Source organism: Paramisgurnus dabryanus, chromosome 7 (assembly GCF_030506205.2).
Source record: "Paramisgurnus dabryanus chromosome 7, PD_genome_1.1, whole genome shotgun sequence".
Classification (NCBI taxonomy): Eukaryota; Metazoa; Chordata; class Actinopteri; order Cypriniformes; family Cobitidae; genus Paramisgurnus; species Paramisgurnus dabryanus.
Window position 1 is genome coordinate 25,997,343 of NC_133343.1, and position 16,861 is coordinate 26,014,203.

The 16,861-nt window shown below is 36.7% G+C and overlaps 1 protein-coding gene across 3 annotated transcripts; it reads left to right on the forward strand.

Moving 5' to 3' along the window:
* The first annotated feature begins 1,066 nt into the window (after positions 1–1,066).
* On the forward strand, positions 1,067–12,887 carry LOC135770126 (tumor necrosis factor receptor superfamily member 5). Of its 3 annotated transcripts, none has more exons than XM_073815192.1 (8): positions 1,067–1,464; positions 7,497–7,635; positions 7,739–7,846; positions 8,257–8,394; positions 8,476–8,545; positions 10,355–10,575; positions 10,667–10,771; positions 10,858–12,887. In XM_073815192.1, exons 2-8 carry the CDS (start codon positions 7,551–7,553, stop codon positions 10,932–10,934), a joined length of 804 nt encoding a protein of 267 aa, XP_073671293.1. In that variant the 5' UTR covers positions 1,067–1,464; positions 7,497–7,550; the 3' UTR covers positions 10,935–12,887. The 3 variants fall into 3 exon arrangements, with proteins under 3 accessions (XP_073671293.1, XP_073671294.1, XP_073671295.1); XM_073815193.1 differs by having other exon boundaries at positions 1,067–1,449; XM_073815194.1 differs by lacking the exon at positions 7,497–7,635 and having other exon boundaries at positions 1,067–1,449.
* Positions 12,888–16,861: the final 3,974 nt, after the last annotated feature.

Below are 16,861 nucleotides of genomic sequence, written 5' to 3' on the forward strand. Positions count from 1 at the left end.
TCCCGAAACCACCGTTCCAGCAGACATGCAAACTGCATCGCAAACTAGTGTGGTTGTAACGACAGCTGTCGTCTGTCGAGTTGTGGTTAGGAGCATAGTTCAATGTTATTATGACATGTTTACTGGCATTGATCATGCTTTTGAACAAAATACGCAAGCAACATTCTATATCCATCATTATAAATTACAAAGTCCATTTTACGTCTTTTAGTTTGTTAACATAATTACAGCGCTGGTTTTGGAAAGTGCGCATGTGTGGAGTTCTACGGGCCTAAGATCCTGGGGAATCTCTGGGAGGAGTGTTATAAGAAGGAACTTGTGCATAAATAAAATATTTTAAAATAAAACAACAGAGAACTAAATCTCGATAACTTCTGATGCAATTTACATTATTAAAATCTGACATTAAATCGATTTCACAGATGAATTAGTGCTCCACCTCCCATGTGACACCATCAACTATACAACGAATGTGCGTCAAAATTATATTATTATTATTATTATATTATGTTTTCAGGGAAACAGTCTTGACTAGGTAGTTAGTTCTCCAACTATGCATCGTACTATAGTGGTTCAGCAGCGAGTTACAACGTTGTTTGGGAAATGCACCCCAGAGCGTAACAGAGGGAGTGGCTACAAAGGGTATATATGGACATAACAAGAGTGCAGACAGCCTGGGAAGAGAAGTTCTGCAATAATGTAAAACATGTAAAAAATATGTTTTTGAACAATCAAACATGAAACCCTATTCTAATACACCCAAACAAAACAAAATCAAAAATTTGTCAATGGACATATGATATAGGCCCTCTTTAAAGGTTATAATATGTTATTATATGAAATAATATGTTAAATTGTTTATCTACATAGAAGGTATGTGACTTTATTAAGTGCAAAAATTATCCAGAGACGGTTAACATGTCCATTTACATTTGTCTTTACAACGAAATATGGTCTATTATTACTTTATTTAAAAGGGTCATGCATAATAATGTTAAGCTCTGCTCTGATTGGCTGTTTCACAGAGTAGCTTCTTCAGTATCTCTGTTTGTGTGCAAACCTTAGCCGTTTCTCAATATGCGTTCTTGTCTGTACTTGTGTTCTTGTGGACTTGTGAAACGTCATCAGTCGCGGCCCAAGTACTGTTCCAATTCAAAGTTCGCATCAAGCCCAAGTTCACATAAAATCCCCGGATGTGTTCTTGATCCGCCCATTTTATCGAGGATGCATCAGAGGAGACTTGTGTGGACTTATGACAGCGAAGTTTCCCAGAATGCATTTCGCGTCAGGAGTTCGTTCTTCCGAGTCTGAACTTGCAAGTTCGAACTACGAAGGACACAAGTCCGAGTTTGGCGTACTTGGTTTTGAGAAACGGCTCTTATGTTTGAGCATCTATCAGGCGAAGATACAAAATTTGAGGAATAATCATTTGTTTTGGAGATTTTTCATGTACGTTTCTGAGTGGTAAGTTTGTGTTTTTTCCAGTATGAACCTATAACTGTATTGTAACTGTACCAAACGTAACTGTAACGTCAATAGTAGAACTTCAGCCTCAACGCTATATAGCATTCATTAGCATATAGCGCTAACTTAGCAGTCACAACTTTGTATTTAGCATTGTAACAACATTGCACTTATTTAATGTGCAATTTAATGTTGGGGGTGTACACCTCGACTGCAACGTCCCAGTTGGTGTTATGTTGAGATTGGAATGTTTTCCAGTTGTCTTTTGCATGCAAGAGGTTTATAAGAATGAGAAAACAATAGTGTTTGAGGCTGACGATATGTCATTACCATGTTCAGAAGAACTAGAGGTAAATACAGTTTTCCATTCTAAGGCAAATGTAATGATTTTTTTATTGATAAAACGTTACATGTTGACTTTAATGAGTCTGTATTATTCATTTAGAGAAATATACAAAGCTGTACAGCGTGTAACGTTACACTAACAATAGCTGGGTTTCCACGCAAAAGTGAGGCGAATATTTTCAAAATTCCCAAAAAAGAAAAGCAAATCCGTAGTATGTGCGTTTACATCAGGTTGTTTGAGCGAATGAAGGTGGTATTTGTAACCTAGTAACAAACAGTAAACAAAACAAGGCACGCTTGGAAAACGGAGACAGGACTGCATGTAGTCAAGATAGGGCGATTTATTAATTTATTAGCAGTTTTTGGCTTTTAATTGCCAAACTGAATACTATGCACAGTAGAAGGAATGATGCAGCATTTTTTATTAAGGCACTAGCACGACGTCGAGCCCCATATGTGGTAAAAAAAAGGACAATGACAGCGGAAACAGACCGTCAATCCAGTGGGTTTGAGTTACTCATTAGGTTTCCATCCAAACGTGAAACGAATCTTAAAAAAAAAAAATCGCAAAAAAAAAACAAAAAACAAACGCGAATTAGGTGCGTTTCCATCAAGTTCTTTGAGCGAATGACGGTAGTATTGGTAGCCTAGTAACCAACAGTAAACAAAACACGCACGCTTGGAAAATGGAGACAGGACTGCATGTAGTCACGATAGGGCGATTTATTAATTTAATAGCAGTACAGGAACTGAATGCTGTGCATAGTAGAAGGCATGCCGAATTTTTTTATGCACGCACACAGGCATCAAGGACATATTAAGACTACCGAGCCCCATATATGGTAAAGACAACGACAGCGGAAACAGCTAGATGGTCAGTCACGTGGGGTCAATGTTACTCATTAGTTGGGTTTCCATTAAAACGTGAAACGAACAAAATACAAAATTCGCAAACAAACAAACAAACGCGAATAAGGTGGGGTTCCATCAATTTGTTTGAGTGAATGACGGTGGTATTGGTAACCTAGTAACCAACAGTAAACAAAACGCACGCTTGGAAAATGGAGATGGACTGCATGTACCCGATAGGGCGATTTATTAGCAGTACAGGAACTGAATGCTGTACACAGTAGAAGGCGTGCAGCATTTTTTATGCAGGCACTTGCAGCAAGGAAATATTAAAACGACGTCGAGCCCCATATAGGGTAACGACAGCAGAAACAGCTAGATGGTCAGTCACGTGGGGTCAATGTTACTCATTAGTTGGGTTTCCATCCAAACGTGAAACGAACAAAATACAAAATTCGCAAAAACCCCAAACAAACAAACAAATGGGAGTTAGGTGCGTTTCCGTCAATTTGTTTGAGCGAATGACAGAGGTATTGGTAACCTAGTAACAGTAAACCAAATACGCACGCTTGGAAAATGGAGACAGGACTGCATGTAGTCATGATAGGGCGATTTATTAATTTAATAGCAGTACAGGAACTGAATGCTGTGCATAGTAGAAGGCATGCCGAATTTTTTTATGCACGCACACAGGCATCAAGGACATATTAAGACTACCGAGCCCCATATATGGTAAAGACAACGACAGCGGAAACAGCTAGATGGTCAGTCACGTGGGGTCAATGTTACTCATTAGTTGGGTTTCCATTAAAACGTGAAACGAACAAAATACAAAATTCGCAAACAAACAAACAAACGCGAATAAGGTGGGGTTCCATCAATTTGTTTGAGTGAATGACGGTGGTATTGGTAACCTAGTAACCAACAGTAAACAAAACGCACGCTTGGAAAATGGAGATGGACTGCATGTACCCGATAGGGCGATTTATTAGCAGTACAGGAACTGAATGCTGTACACAGTAGAAGGCGTGCAGCATTTTTTATGCAGGCACTTGCAGCAAGGAAATATTAAGACGACGTCGAGCCCCATATAGGGTAACGACAGCAGAAACAGCTAGATGGTCAGTCACGTGGGGTCAATGTTACTCATTAGTTGGGTTTCCATCCAAACGTGAAACGAACAAAATACAAAATTCGCAAAAACCCCAAACAAACAAACAAATGGGAGTTAGGTGCGTTTCCGTCAATTTGTTTGAGCGAATGACAGAGGTATTGGTAACCTAGTAACAGTAAACAAAATACGCACGCTTGGAAAATGGAGACAGGACTGCATAGTCATGATGGGGAAAGTTATTGATTTAATAGAATGCTGTGCACAGTAAAAGGAATGCAGAATTTTTTATAAGGGCTAGGGCTGATTGATCCTAACGTATCAGTATTTTCGATACTGCCTTTGTAAATTCTCAAGTACAGTATCAATTCTATCTGTTTGTTTGTTTTTAACTAGTGATTGTAGAATTTTTAATAATATTAGGATGCTATTTTGTATATAAATATTAGGGGTGCACCGATAAATGCCGATATACACTAATAATACGTGGCCAATTATTATGAATCACACAGCATAAATTATTTAATTACTGCTATTTCGTGTACTACGGCTTTTGATCAGTAAGTCCTTATCGATCTGAAATCACTGTCAGTTTAAGTAGTTTATAACATGCATTTGAAAAAGCAACACTCGTCAAACATAGTCATTATAAATATTCTTTATTATCATGAAAATACCTGAAAAGGTTTGAAGAACAGCAATACAAATATATCCTTAAGCCATTTCCTGGAGCTGCGTTGTGTCATTTCTGCATGTGTGATGGTTCTTCGTCTGATGCATATTGAGTTTCTGTACGAGAGCGCCCTCTGGCTTTTGGGTGTAGCGGCATTTCACCGTATTTCATTGTGAAGCATAGCAAGCATCATCCTCCGATATATCGGTGCAACCCTAATAAATACACTAAAATCGTAACGTCAGGGGGAACTATATCTTCTTCCGCTATATCACCACGTTCACTCATTCAGTCCCATCTCCCGCCATATCACCGCTTTCACACTCAATCAGCACAGGCCGGTTTAAAAAAGTGGTTTGAGTGCATTGTTGCAGTCAGTTAGTAATGATAATGAAGCTGTTAATGTTAATGTCAGCATTCATTGTTTGTTTCTTCTCAAAAACCTATAAAGGGAATAAATGTAGTAATACTGTTCATTGCAAAAAGTTGTCATGTTTATTTATTTGATATTAATATTATGATGGCTATCAAAAGACACCATAAAATCACTTGCATAAAAATATTTCATAGAAGTATCGGTATCGGCTTGAAAAGAAAATAACTGGTATCGCCCATCCCTAATGAAGGCACATGCAGCAAGAACATTAAGATGACAGTGATATGATTAAGACAACATGATCTCACAAATATCCGTTGGATAGTCACGGAATGTTTTTTTCATTTTTCCGTGGCATTCTCACGGATCTCCGCATATTTCCGTGGCCCTGCCACGGACTTTCTTTTCCGTGGCATTCTCACGTATTGGTTACTCAACTGCTTTTTCCTATTTTCAAACCATTGTCGCTTCGGTTTAGGGTTAGATTTGGTGTTTGCGTTAGTATGTCACTTTAAGTATTTGTTTATACTATTTTTTCTGATGTATTCTTTTAGATTTTCTAAACTTTAATCAATTGTCACCTGGCGTTGGGGTTAGAGTTGGGTTTGGGTAGGGATGTCATTTCGTGTAAATCTAACCCTAAACCGAATATATTTTATGTAATTGGTTAAGTGTAATTATATACCAGCAGCATTTCTTTGTCAATGAGGATGTAAATGGCACTTTTAGAATAGATTGGGAACTCTGTGAACAGGTAGCATTCTTTTTTAACTTAAATGAAAGAAACAAACTAATTGACGAACAGAAGTAGGTCAACTAAAAGTTGTTATTCCTACCGCTGTGTCACTCCCCACCATCACCTTCATGTTATTTTCTATTTTTATCTTCAAAGTTGAGTAGGATATCTAATAAAGGGCACGTTACCTCTAGTTTTTAATCATTTTGTTTTTAAGGTTGGATGAGGGGAAAACACCCAATTTAGCAAATAAAACGGCTCTTCCGATTACAAAACATATTTTTTACTATGTAGTTATTTACACATTTATAACTCTCTACATAGGCCTAGACTTTTAATTCTCTGTGCTTGACAACTGGAACAGTTTACGATAAAATCTACACTGTGCCATGCTACAGTAGCTTTGCACTATATTCTGCAAAAAGAACAAAGCTAGATTTCACTGCCGTTTTAAGTTTATTTCCTTTACACCGTCTACTTCAAGTTACTACTGAACTACTGAAGTTACTGGAACATATTTACTGTAAATAATTTCATGTTATTGTGTTTATTATCTACAAAATTGTCACAATTCCTTCCTCATTTATTAATTGTTGATAAAGAGTACGGTACGATGACAGAAAACTTCTCAGCCACATGCATTGTAAAACCTACTTTTCTCTCTCTAGACCATTCATTGATTCATTGAAAAGAAACCTCAACCACTAAGCTGATGCATTGTGTGTCAGATCTGCCAGTTTTTCAGTTTTGCTACGTAAGATTAGGTTTTTCCTATGCAAAACATCTCTGAGTCTTTACACTCTCAGAAAAAAGGTTGTCACTGGGACGGTACCTTTTATAAACGTGTACAATTGATATGTACTGCTAAGGTACCAATGTGTACCTTTGAGGTTTCAATAGGTGCCATTTAGGTACAAAAGTGTACTTTATTAAAAGTTAGCGCTCCATTGACAACTTTTATACCTTCTTGTGACTTTATTTCTGAGAGAGTACATGGAGAGTGCACTGTACTAAGTGTGTAAGAAGATATTACATTTAACTGGTTTAGGGTTTCAAGTTATTGAATTTGTTTATAAATGATGTATCAGTAATAAAAACTAGTAAAGAACCTAAACGTATAAACAATCAAAGCAGTTACATGCATGTGCAAATGATGAGAAACATAACTTATAAGCTAACACATGAATAGTAGTTCATATATTGATGATTTAAAAGAGTTTTTTAAAACCATTTTTTGATACTCAAGGAAACTCAAGAAAGTCAGCTGCACAAATGCTGTGTTATTTTCAAGCAGCGTTGGGTCAAAAAGGGACAAGCTTTGGGTTGTAATTTTACCTATGGGTTGTTTTAACCTATTGTTAAATCAAACAGGGCTCTAGACTAACTGGTTGCACTGGTGGGTGCGCACCCACATTTTTGTATACCCATTGGCTTTTCTATGTTTGTTCTAAAATGTATTTTCAAAAAATACGTATTACTACGTAGCTTCATTCACATCTTTCATTTTAGTTAATGTTGTGTGCAAGTTCATGCTCATTATAAAATAATGCATTTGAACTATCTGCCAATGACATCTTACTAACCATGACATACAAAGAGTTTATGACAGTGAATCTCTCATTGTAAGTTTTACAAATCATTATTGAGACAAATTAATTTACTGAAAGCTACCAGAAAAGCCAGGTAACCAAAGGTATACGTACATCAAAAAATCTCTTTCTTAAAGAAAACATAAACAACAAAACTTTATCTTATACTGTATGTTATAAACATCTGTTGTTTCTATTAGAAAGTTCAGTGCCACTTTTCAATCCTGCATGTTTTTTTGCCAGTAAATGTGGGTGAATGGAAAAAGTTCAAGTCAATCGGTTGTCGGTGCAAAATTTATGGTTAGTGCTTTTGTGTAAACACGTCATTCTCTGTTTCCTCTCCGTTCTCTCAGTTTCCTCTCAGGTAACGTGCAGTTCTAACACTATACCTCGGTATTACTGCTGTCATGTATAGGCACGTAAGAATCCTTTCAGCTCTTTTGTGTTTGCTGTTACTTTACAAAACTGTGAATTCCATCGATTGTCCAGTAGGTATGTATGATTTCATACAAATACTAAATGCTTAACTTAGAGTCTTATCTATCATCATCCTGAACCGCCTCATAAAAGTGGATGTCTGTTACTGCACCTGTAGGTCAGAAGTATGATATGAACAGAAAAACTTGTGTGGACTGTCTAGATGGTCAATACAAAGATAGCCCAAAAGGTGTTCACTGTATTCTATGCAGCTCATGTAAAAAAGGTAAATTTCAATGAATTGTTTAATTGTACGGTTAAACTGTACTAAGGTTCCACCTGTTACCATTAACTATTCTATTTAACATTGACTAGCAACGGAAAACACTTTTACAATGTTTATTAATCTTAGTAAATGTTAGTTTCAATTAAATAAAAAAATATATATGTTAACATTAATTAATGCACAAGGAACTGTGAATGAACAACTGTAGGACATTTTATTTATTTATTTACGTTATTTCATGCTAGCTAATGCATTAACTGATGTTACCAGACATTTAAAACACATATTTTAGTCATTTTGTAACATAGTCTTTGTTTAATTAATTGTTTGTTTATTGGAGTTTATTTCATCATAAAACTGCATTAAGAAAATGTTGAATGTTAATGAGAATTTTAATGATATTTTTTCAGATGAAGGTAGTAATGAAGTCTCGAAATGCACGCGAACCAAAGACACTGTCTGCCGCTGTATAACAGGCTTTAAGCCCATAGATAAGAAAAATGAACGGCGTTGTTATTGTGAAAGGGGGTCTGGAATAGATAATACAGGTAATGCTTGAAAGCCGAGTAACACCATATAAGAAAAAAATATTGTATGAAACTTGGTCATCTAAGTGATGTTTCTTCTAGGATCATGCACCAAATGTGAAAACGGATTTTTCTCGGACCAAACAAACTCTAAGTGTCGAAAATGGAGAAAGTAAGTTGTGTTGTGTGAATGACTTACCATAGAAAGTTCAGACTTAATCTTGTCAACAATTAAATATGCATGTATTTATTAACAAATCTATTTAAATCAAAAATGGATGAGTTATTATCCAGTCAGTAAAATATATATATCCTAAAAGATGTTTAGTCTGGCTGTATGTAAGCAATAAGGTACAAAAGGCTGTGCTGTATTGTGGAATAAGAAACAGTGTGCCTACATCCCCTTCTGTCTTCATCCCCAAAAGTCTTCCTTCTGCTGGAAAAAATAGTCTCTAACCGACTGTGAACAACAACAGATTGTTTCACACATGCTAAGGGTGGTTGCAAAGGGTGCTGCGCAAAGATACTAGCCTGGCTCCGCCCTCCTACGTGCTTCCGCTTAATTTTCATTTCGCTTCACTACTACGTCTGGGACTGCTGTGTAGAGTTTCGCTTTTCTCCTGCAAGAATCTGCAGGTCCAATCAGCGAACAGTAGGGGTGGCTAAGAACGATGACGTTGAGGTCGTGCGTCAGTTTGAGTTGTAGTTCAGTAATGGCAGCGGAGAAAGACATGAGAAAATCTATTCGGTCCGTTGTTGCAAAACTGCCGAATATACAGAAGTTAAAGCCGGAGCAAGAACCAGGTTTGCTAAGTTTTGTTGGTCTGATTATTTGTACTTGTTGTTTGTTTCCGGACGGTTTCGGCGCATTATATGCATCACGACCACACGTTAGCAATCGCCTATGTCAGATCCTAAGTGACTCTGGGCAGATCCAATAGTTTTAAGCTTCAACAGAGGACCCTCCTTAACGGAAGTAATGCTTTGCAATGGAGCGTGGCCAGACTCTCTGTACAAAATTTGTACAGAGAGTCTGGCCACGCTCCATTGCATATGAAATGAATGTACGAGAGTCTGGTTGGACCAGGCTACAAAGATACACAGGCTGTGTCTGAAATAGTTCCCTATACGCTTAAATGTGCAGAATTAGAGAAGACAGCCATTTTGTCTAAATTTGCGAACTAATGTAGGGAATTAGCCTGAGTTTCCCCATGCTGCCTTGTGCGCAAATTTATTCACGCTGCAAGTCTAGCATGGAAACTATGGACCAATTTTGCCCCTGAAATAGAGAACAAACGGGGAGGTGGCAGCAAGACGATGACGACGTCTACACGACACACCGATGCAGTTTTGTTTATCCAACACGGCAGCAGACGCGAAGTTACTTTTCGATGCAGCCTTAGATGGTGTTCTACTGTAAGTAGAACGCAAGTTTATTAAAAAAAGACAACTTTTGGTGTTAAACAATTTCATATTACAGTGCCACTAAGTTGTGTTGCAACCACAGAATCGTTGGGTGCAGTGATCATAGCCAGAGATAGCAAACTTGGCCATTCTACCATTGGAAAAACCGTAACGGTCAATTTGGATCACTTGTGGCACCTCAGCCAATCCGTAATGATCAGTGACATCTGTTCTTGTTCCATGCGTACTGCAATGTTACGCATTTGTATGCTAAGCTTGCAGGCCTAAAGTGGCTTTATCATAGCTGTGATTTATTGTAAATAACACACAGCTATTAACCAATGAGAATCAAGGATCCCTTAACATACGCAGCACATTTCTGTCAAACGGTTAGTTGTTTCTAAAAAGGTTTTTCAGACTATAAAAAGGTGAAAAAAACACTCTAAAACATAGGCTATTTTAGAAAAATAGTTGATATGCAATCAAAAGATTAAGGCTGATAACTGCTCAGTAATTAAAACATATTCTGCATCTGTGATTGACATGTGAACAGAATTTCACTCACTTTTATTCCTAGATGTAATAGTGGTATTAAGTTTCGAGGAAGCAACACTTCTGATGTTGTCTGTAATCCCGGACCGAAAACAGAAGCTCCCACGGTTCAAACCATCTCGCATACGACCCTCACAGTTCAAACCACCTCGGATCACACTTCCACAACAAAGTCTACTATTGCGACAACATATATGAGGACTACAGCATCCACCGCCAAAAACAGAGACCATTTCAACATCTTGTGTAATTTCCTTCATTTGCTTAATTGAATTAGACTGTTGTACATGTATTTGTTATCCAGTAATCTATATTGCATTTACGAATTTTGTTGTAGGGCTGGTCATGCTATGCTGTATTCTTCTGCTGATGGGACTGTTGTACCATAAGTGTAAAATCACCCGCTGCTTTAAAAACAACACAAAAGAGGATTCGCGAAAAGGTAGAGTATACCTGATGTACTAAATTTCGATACTTATTATTGCTTTTGTGTGCTCGCTCTTCATCCCTCTTACCTTTTCTCTCTAGACAGCACATACAGCAAGCCTGTAGAAGAATCTGGGGGGAAGAGTCCTCAACTGTACAGATCAATGGTATTTCCTTAGTTATGTGGGAATACACATGCTATTTAAACATATACCTTTGGATAAAAGCATCTGCCAAATTCATAAATTTAAACGTACATGTGTCTATCTGTGATTGTTTAACACGGTTATTCCCAGCGTTATTGTTTCTTTTTGTGGAATACTTAGCTGTAAGCAATAGTAGTTGTTATATAACTTGTTGAATTGCTGTGAACATCATGGCTAGATACCACTTATAATATAGTTTAAGCATATCGTAATTGCCTTGTTTGCCTATGTTTATAGAAATATTCCAATGTTTAGTTTTTTATTGTTGTTTTATTAGCTTTATATATATATTTTGTATAGATTGTTTCAGGTTGTACATATAGGCTGCTTTCACACGGCAACATTTTGGGAGTGACAATCTTATTAAACCGTATTTAACCATTTATTGAACCGTATAATGTCCTGTTTACATGGCAAATATTACTGTCTGTATGTAAAAGCAACCGACCTCAAACCCTGTAACCATAGTGACGGAAACTTTATTTATGTGATTTACAAAAACAGCAGGCATGTCTGACATCTCCCATTGTAATTGTAAGGGTGATTCCATATTTAAAGATGAAAATTGGGCAAATAAAAAAACAGCTAATTAAAAATGCACGCCATGGAAACTTTCACATAAACGCCCATATGTGGCAAAAAAGAGGTGGTTTTTCAGGCAAATCGCACAACTGCAATGAAAACGATTCCTTAAATACGGCGAAGTATGTTTGGTTGGAGGACAAGACAGAAGAGATGTGTTCGACTTGGAGTCACAAGAACTGACAAGCGCATGACAATAGTTTTTTTTTGGTCGACATTAACAAGTTTTATAAAGTTAATACATTTCAACTTAATAAAGAAATAAATCTTTAATGAAAATGATCAACTGTAAGATCGACTGTGCATAACCTTATAGACAATGTTAGGGGTAACGCATTACATAGGGATGCACCGATACCACTTTTTCCATCTCCGATCCGATTCCGATACCTGAATTCTGAGTATCGGCCGATTCCGATATCTGCCGATCCGATACTACTGTATTTTTCTTGAACAATTTAAATTACACACAGACACACATGCACACGCACACACACACACACACACACACACACACACACACATACACACACACACACACACACACTATATAAATGTGTATAGTGCTTTCTGCTAAATCTAGCATAATATAATTATATTATATATAATTATACTTTTAAATGTAAAAACCAATAATTTAAAATGATTTACAAGTTACAAGAACAGAAGTAATTATTAACCATGGCAGTGTTTAGGAGAAAATAAAATAGACACGTTTGATCAAATAAGTATGCTAAATATATTTTACTTAATTGCGCAAAAAGTCACAGTAAAAAAGCTTTAGTGTGCAGATGGTTATTTTGGGAATTATGCACTTAACCGGACCTTTTATGCACATTTCGGGTGCAGAATTGATGCGCCTCAATCATAGTGAGTGCGTCTAAATCATACTGCGCTTCCTGGGTGCAGCATTGATGCTCTAGAAGCCGCAATGGAAAGTTACGTTCATAACTATTAAAACCCAAAGAGATTAGATGCATCGTGTGCTCAGCACATACTGAATTGCATCCATCCATCAGCTTACTGAGACTTTATAAAATCAGATCTTTAAAACAGCCTTCAGTTATTGTGTGTGTTCGTGTGTTAAATGACGCGTTTCATCCGTCCGCTTCACCTGTGCATTAACTCAGCACATACTGAATTGCATCCATCCAACAGCTTCCTGAGACTTTATAAAATCAGATCTTTAATAAAGCCTAACGTTACAGTTATCTTGTGTGTCTGCGTGTGTTGAATGACGCGTTTTCATGCGTCTGCTTCTCACCAGTGGATTAACTCAGTTTGCAAGTAAGTTACAGCGTTTCTGTGAACATTAATATCTTAAAGGGATACTTCACCGATTTAACATTCAGCTTTGTATCTGTAGAAACCCGGCAGTATTACTGAATGACCATGTTTCCCTCCATCATTTCCCCCTGAGAGGAGAGATATCTGCATTTTGGTTCTGCAAAAAAGTCCTCCGATGATGCAAAAATCGTCATATTACATCATCAGAGGACTTTTTTGCAGAACCAAAATGCAGATATCTCTCCTCTCAGGGGGAAATGAGGGAGGGAAACATGGTCATTCAGTAATACTGCCGGGTTTCTACAGATACAAAGCTGAATGCTAAATCGGTGAAGTATCCCTTTAAATGTGCGTTTGTTCCTTCACATGAAACTATTGAGTGTAAGATGACTTTGATTATAGTGCATAAAAATGTTTATGGTGCTCTTATAATACTTGGTCGTTTTAATCGCTTGTCAGTGACAACCATGGGTAACGTGCAGTATCGAAGTAACTTTCCCCAATACTGCTTACGGTGCAATCCTGCTGCGCAATTTGCAGTCACTTCTCCGTAAATGTGGTTTTGAGACATGAAAAAAAAAACTGCATGTGAACGCAAATGTATTAAGGACTAAAACATTGGTTTGACAACCATATTCTGGTGCCGTGTGAATGTAGCCATAGTCAGTAGGAATTGTAGCTTTTATAGGGCTGTTTTAAGATCCATTTGAGTTCAGATGGCTGAAGAATAATTTCAAGGCATGAATTGATTACCATTCCTTTTTTTTGAAATTCGAGTGGTGAATGCGAAATTTACCACATTGCTGAACTGACACTGCAGTCGACACTTTACAGTATATAGGCTGCTAAGATGACGGCACAGTTTCCTTCGCACCACGACTGTTGACTACAGGCATATTCGGTCGTGATTCATGCATTCCTGAAAGACATATGAATTTGCCATATTTATGTGGGCTAAGGACAACTTCTGAGAATCTTTCCTGTTGTATTTTTCGTGTAGCTGTATAGTCTCATTATGAAAGTTTCTATGAAATGACAATAAATGTGAATATAATATTTTTAGGGGGCATTCTGAGTGATTTTGTTTTGTGATATTAGTTAATAATATTTTCATCTTAAAAATCTTTTTCAAATCTGTGTCACATTTAATACCTTTAATACGAACATAAACCAGGTTTAGGTATTTTTATCACAAAACTGGTGTTGTCCCCTCCTACATGTATGATTCTTCCAATATTTTACCGCGCCCCCTCCCTCTGTGTATCGAATCGTGGTTCCGGGGAGGCGATCGTTTTTCGGTTGAACTTCAAAATTTCCATCCACGCACAGTAATCACGTTCCAGCCTTCGAAGTTAAATAACGTTTTGTACCTTCCGCATATGAAACCACAACAGCACGAAATGGAACAACAACAGGTGCTTTACACCGATGCCATCTTATTTCATTTTACAAGGCTGGGAGTTTTAATTGATAAGTTTTAGTTTATTTGTCATGGTTAGGGTTATTTTGAAAATATCATCAAAACAAATACCAATAGGTTGCATTTAAGATTAGTTGGAGTTTTATGGTATTATTTGCATATATCATTATATGACACTTGACCTCTGAGTGTTAGTTTTATTTTTTAAAGGAATTGATTTCTATGTAACATAGATTTACCAGTCACCTCAAGTTCTGTGTAAAAACCATATTAAAACAAGTGGTTTGCTTCAGTCATTTCTCATGTGGTTTTACAAGTGATGACGTTTTACTTTGCGTCAAAGTGTGGTGACCCCTACACAACTGAAACCCAGGTTTGCTTCGATGACCACAAGGTCTCTGACAGGTCATCCCTTTTCAACATGAATCTCTGCCCACATTTATACCCTTTTCTATAGTAAACGTTATATAGAAATATTTGATGCTAGAATGGTGTTCATAATTTCTCGGCTTCTGTTTAAAATACCAACACCCTCTAGAGGGCCTCATAGGTGCAGTAAGAAATTGTACAGATAAAAACCATATAGCTTCCTGATCTTGCTGATGCCTCAGCAGTTCGTTTAATTGTAATCTCAAAATCGTGTGTTTTCCATGTTCACGCAGCCTGCCATGCCTGCATAAAGCACCCCACACAATCGTGTTGCAATTACTTTAAACTGAATGAACCACATCCCTTCTTGTCAATGAGCATCATTGTTTTACAAAGATCAGTTTCCTGTGCAGTTTAATTCCTGTAAGAGTAGACTGTTAAATATAGATTGAAATAAAAATATTGATGAATGTGCAAAATACACAATTAAAACTGCAATCAGAATTTTTTTTAAACACTTTAGATAGTTACCTTAATCTTATTGTCAGAAGCAGGCTATGTTAGGGATAATATACAGCCAGACGGTTTTGATCAGGTCTTGTTTTACCCTGAATGGGTATTTTAAATTAAGATATTATTTTATTAAATTTTTATTATATATTAATAAATTTTATATGCTCTTTATAGGCAACGTTTAAGGCATAAATCCGCAACTGTTCAGCTGCGAACAATTTCAAGCTCATTTGTGATTTATAGGTTTCATGTCTGAAAGTGAGGCGTATGTTTGTTTTCTATGCGTACATTCATTTTATGAATCACACATTGAGATCAAATTTAGGATGATTTCTACGCAGCATTTTATAGATGAGGCCTTAGGTGTATCTATAAATTATCAATATTTATATATTAATATTTAAATAGAAAATTAACACATATTTATAGTTTACATTACACATATACATTTACATTAAATTTACATTTAGGCAACTTACAAAAGTGAAGAAAACAACACATTGATTCATCTTAGGGAGGCAATAATAATAGAAATACTCCAATCTAGAAATTACCAGGGCCTTAAAAAGGAGTTGTGTTGTGTTGTATTTGTGATGTCACTAAAGGCCTAAGATGAGTTGAAGATGGCATTTTCCCATCCAAGCTTACTGTAGATGTCTTCCAGGCAGACTAGCTGGTTGTAAAGACGAGGAAATCTGGGTATCATTCACATAGTAGTGATATGAGAAGCCATACGATTGTATAATTGGTCCCAGGGGATGTGGTATAAATGGGGAATAGGAGTGGTCCAAACACTGATCCTTGAGGGACTCCAGTAATAATGTTATGTTATTTGGACAGTTCTCCCATCCGTGACACCCTGGAGGATCTTCCAGAGAGGTAGGATTCAAACTACTGGAATGCAGGGCATTACAGAAAGCTGTGTTATTATAGACTATAACAACATTTATCAAGAATCCTCATTATGCTCCTTAGAAAAATATGAAAAATATATAAGAAAAGAGTACATTATAAAAAAAAAAACTAATAATAATTTCTGATATCATGCTATTATCAGATGAGAGATTAGCATGGTTGGACAATATTACACACATTTTCGGGGCTAAGTGGTTAAATATAAATTGCTGTAAAGTTTTAGCTGTTTTATATGCGTGTGGAAAAATTTAATTATTGCAAAAATATGTGTCATGTAAAATATGTGACATTATAATGACACCTGCTGGATAAAAATAAAATAGCCAAAACATCATAGAAATTCTAATGAATTTTGTATGTTCAATGAGTAGAAATCTTATAAAATGCTAAATAGAAAGGCATTTTCAGGTGATGTTCATGATATCTCAAGACTTTTAATACATTATCTTGGTTTCCTCTGCCACTGTTTTGTTACACCAACCAAGTGCCAACACTCTCTGCAGGTGCAGGGCCTCACATCTGCAGGAACAAGTTGTACAGATAAAAGCCATATAGCTTCCTGATCTCGCTGATGCCTCAGCAGTTCGTTGTATTGTAATCTAAAAATCATGTTTTTCTACATTAACACACACACTCTGCATGTCTGCATGAAACACTGCACGCAATCGTGTTGCGCTTACTTTAAACTGAACGAACCACATCCCTTCTTGTCAATGAGCCTTACTGCTGTAATGATCAAAGTTTCCACAAAGTGTTTTCACTTAATTCATGTAACATGTTAAATATCAAATAAATATCTAAATAAATATTACCC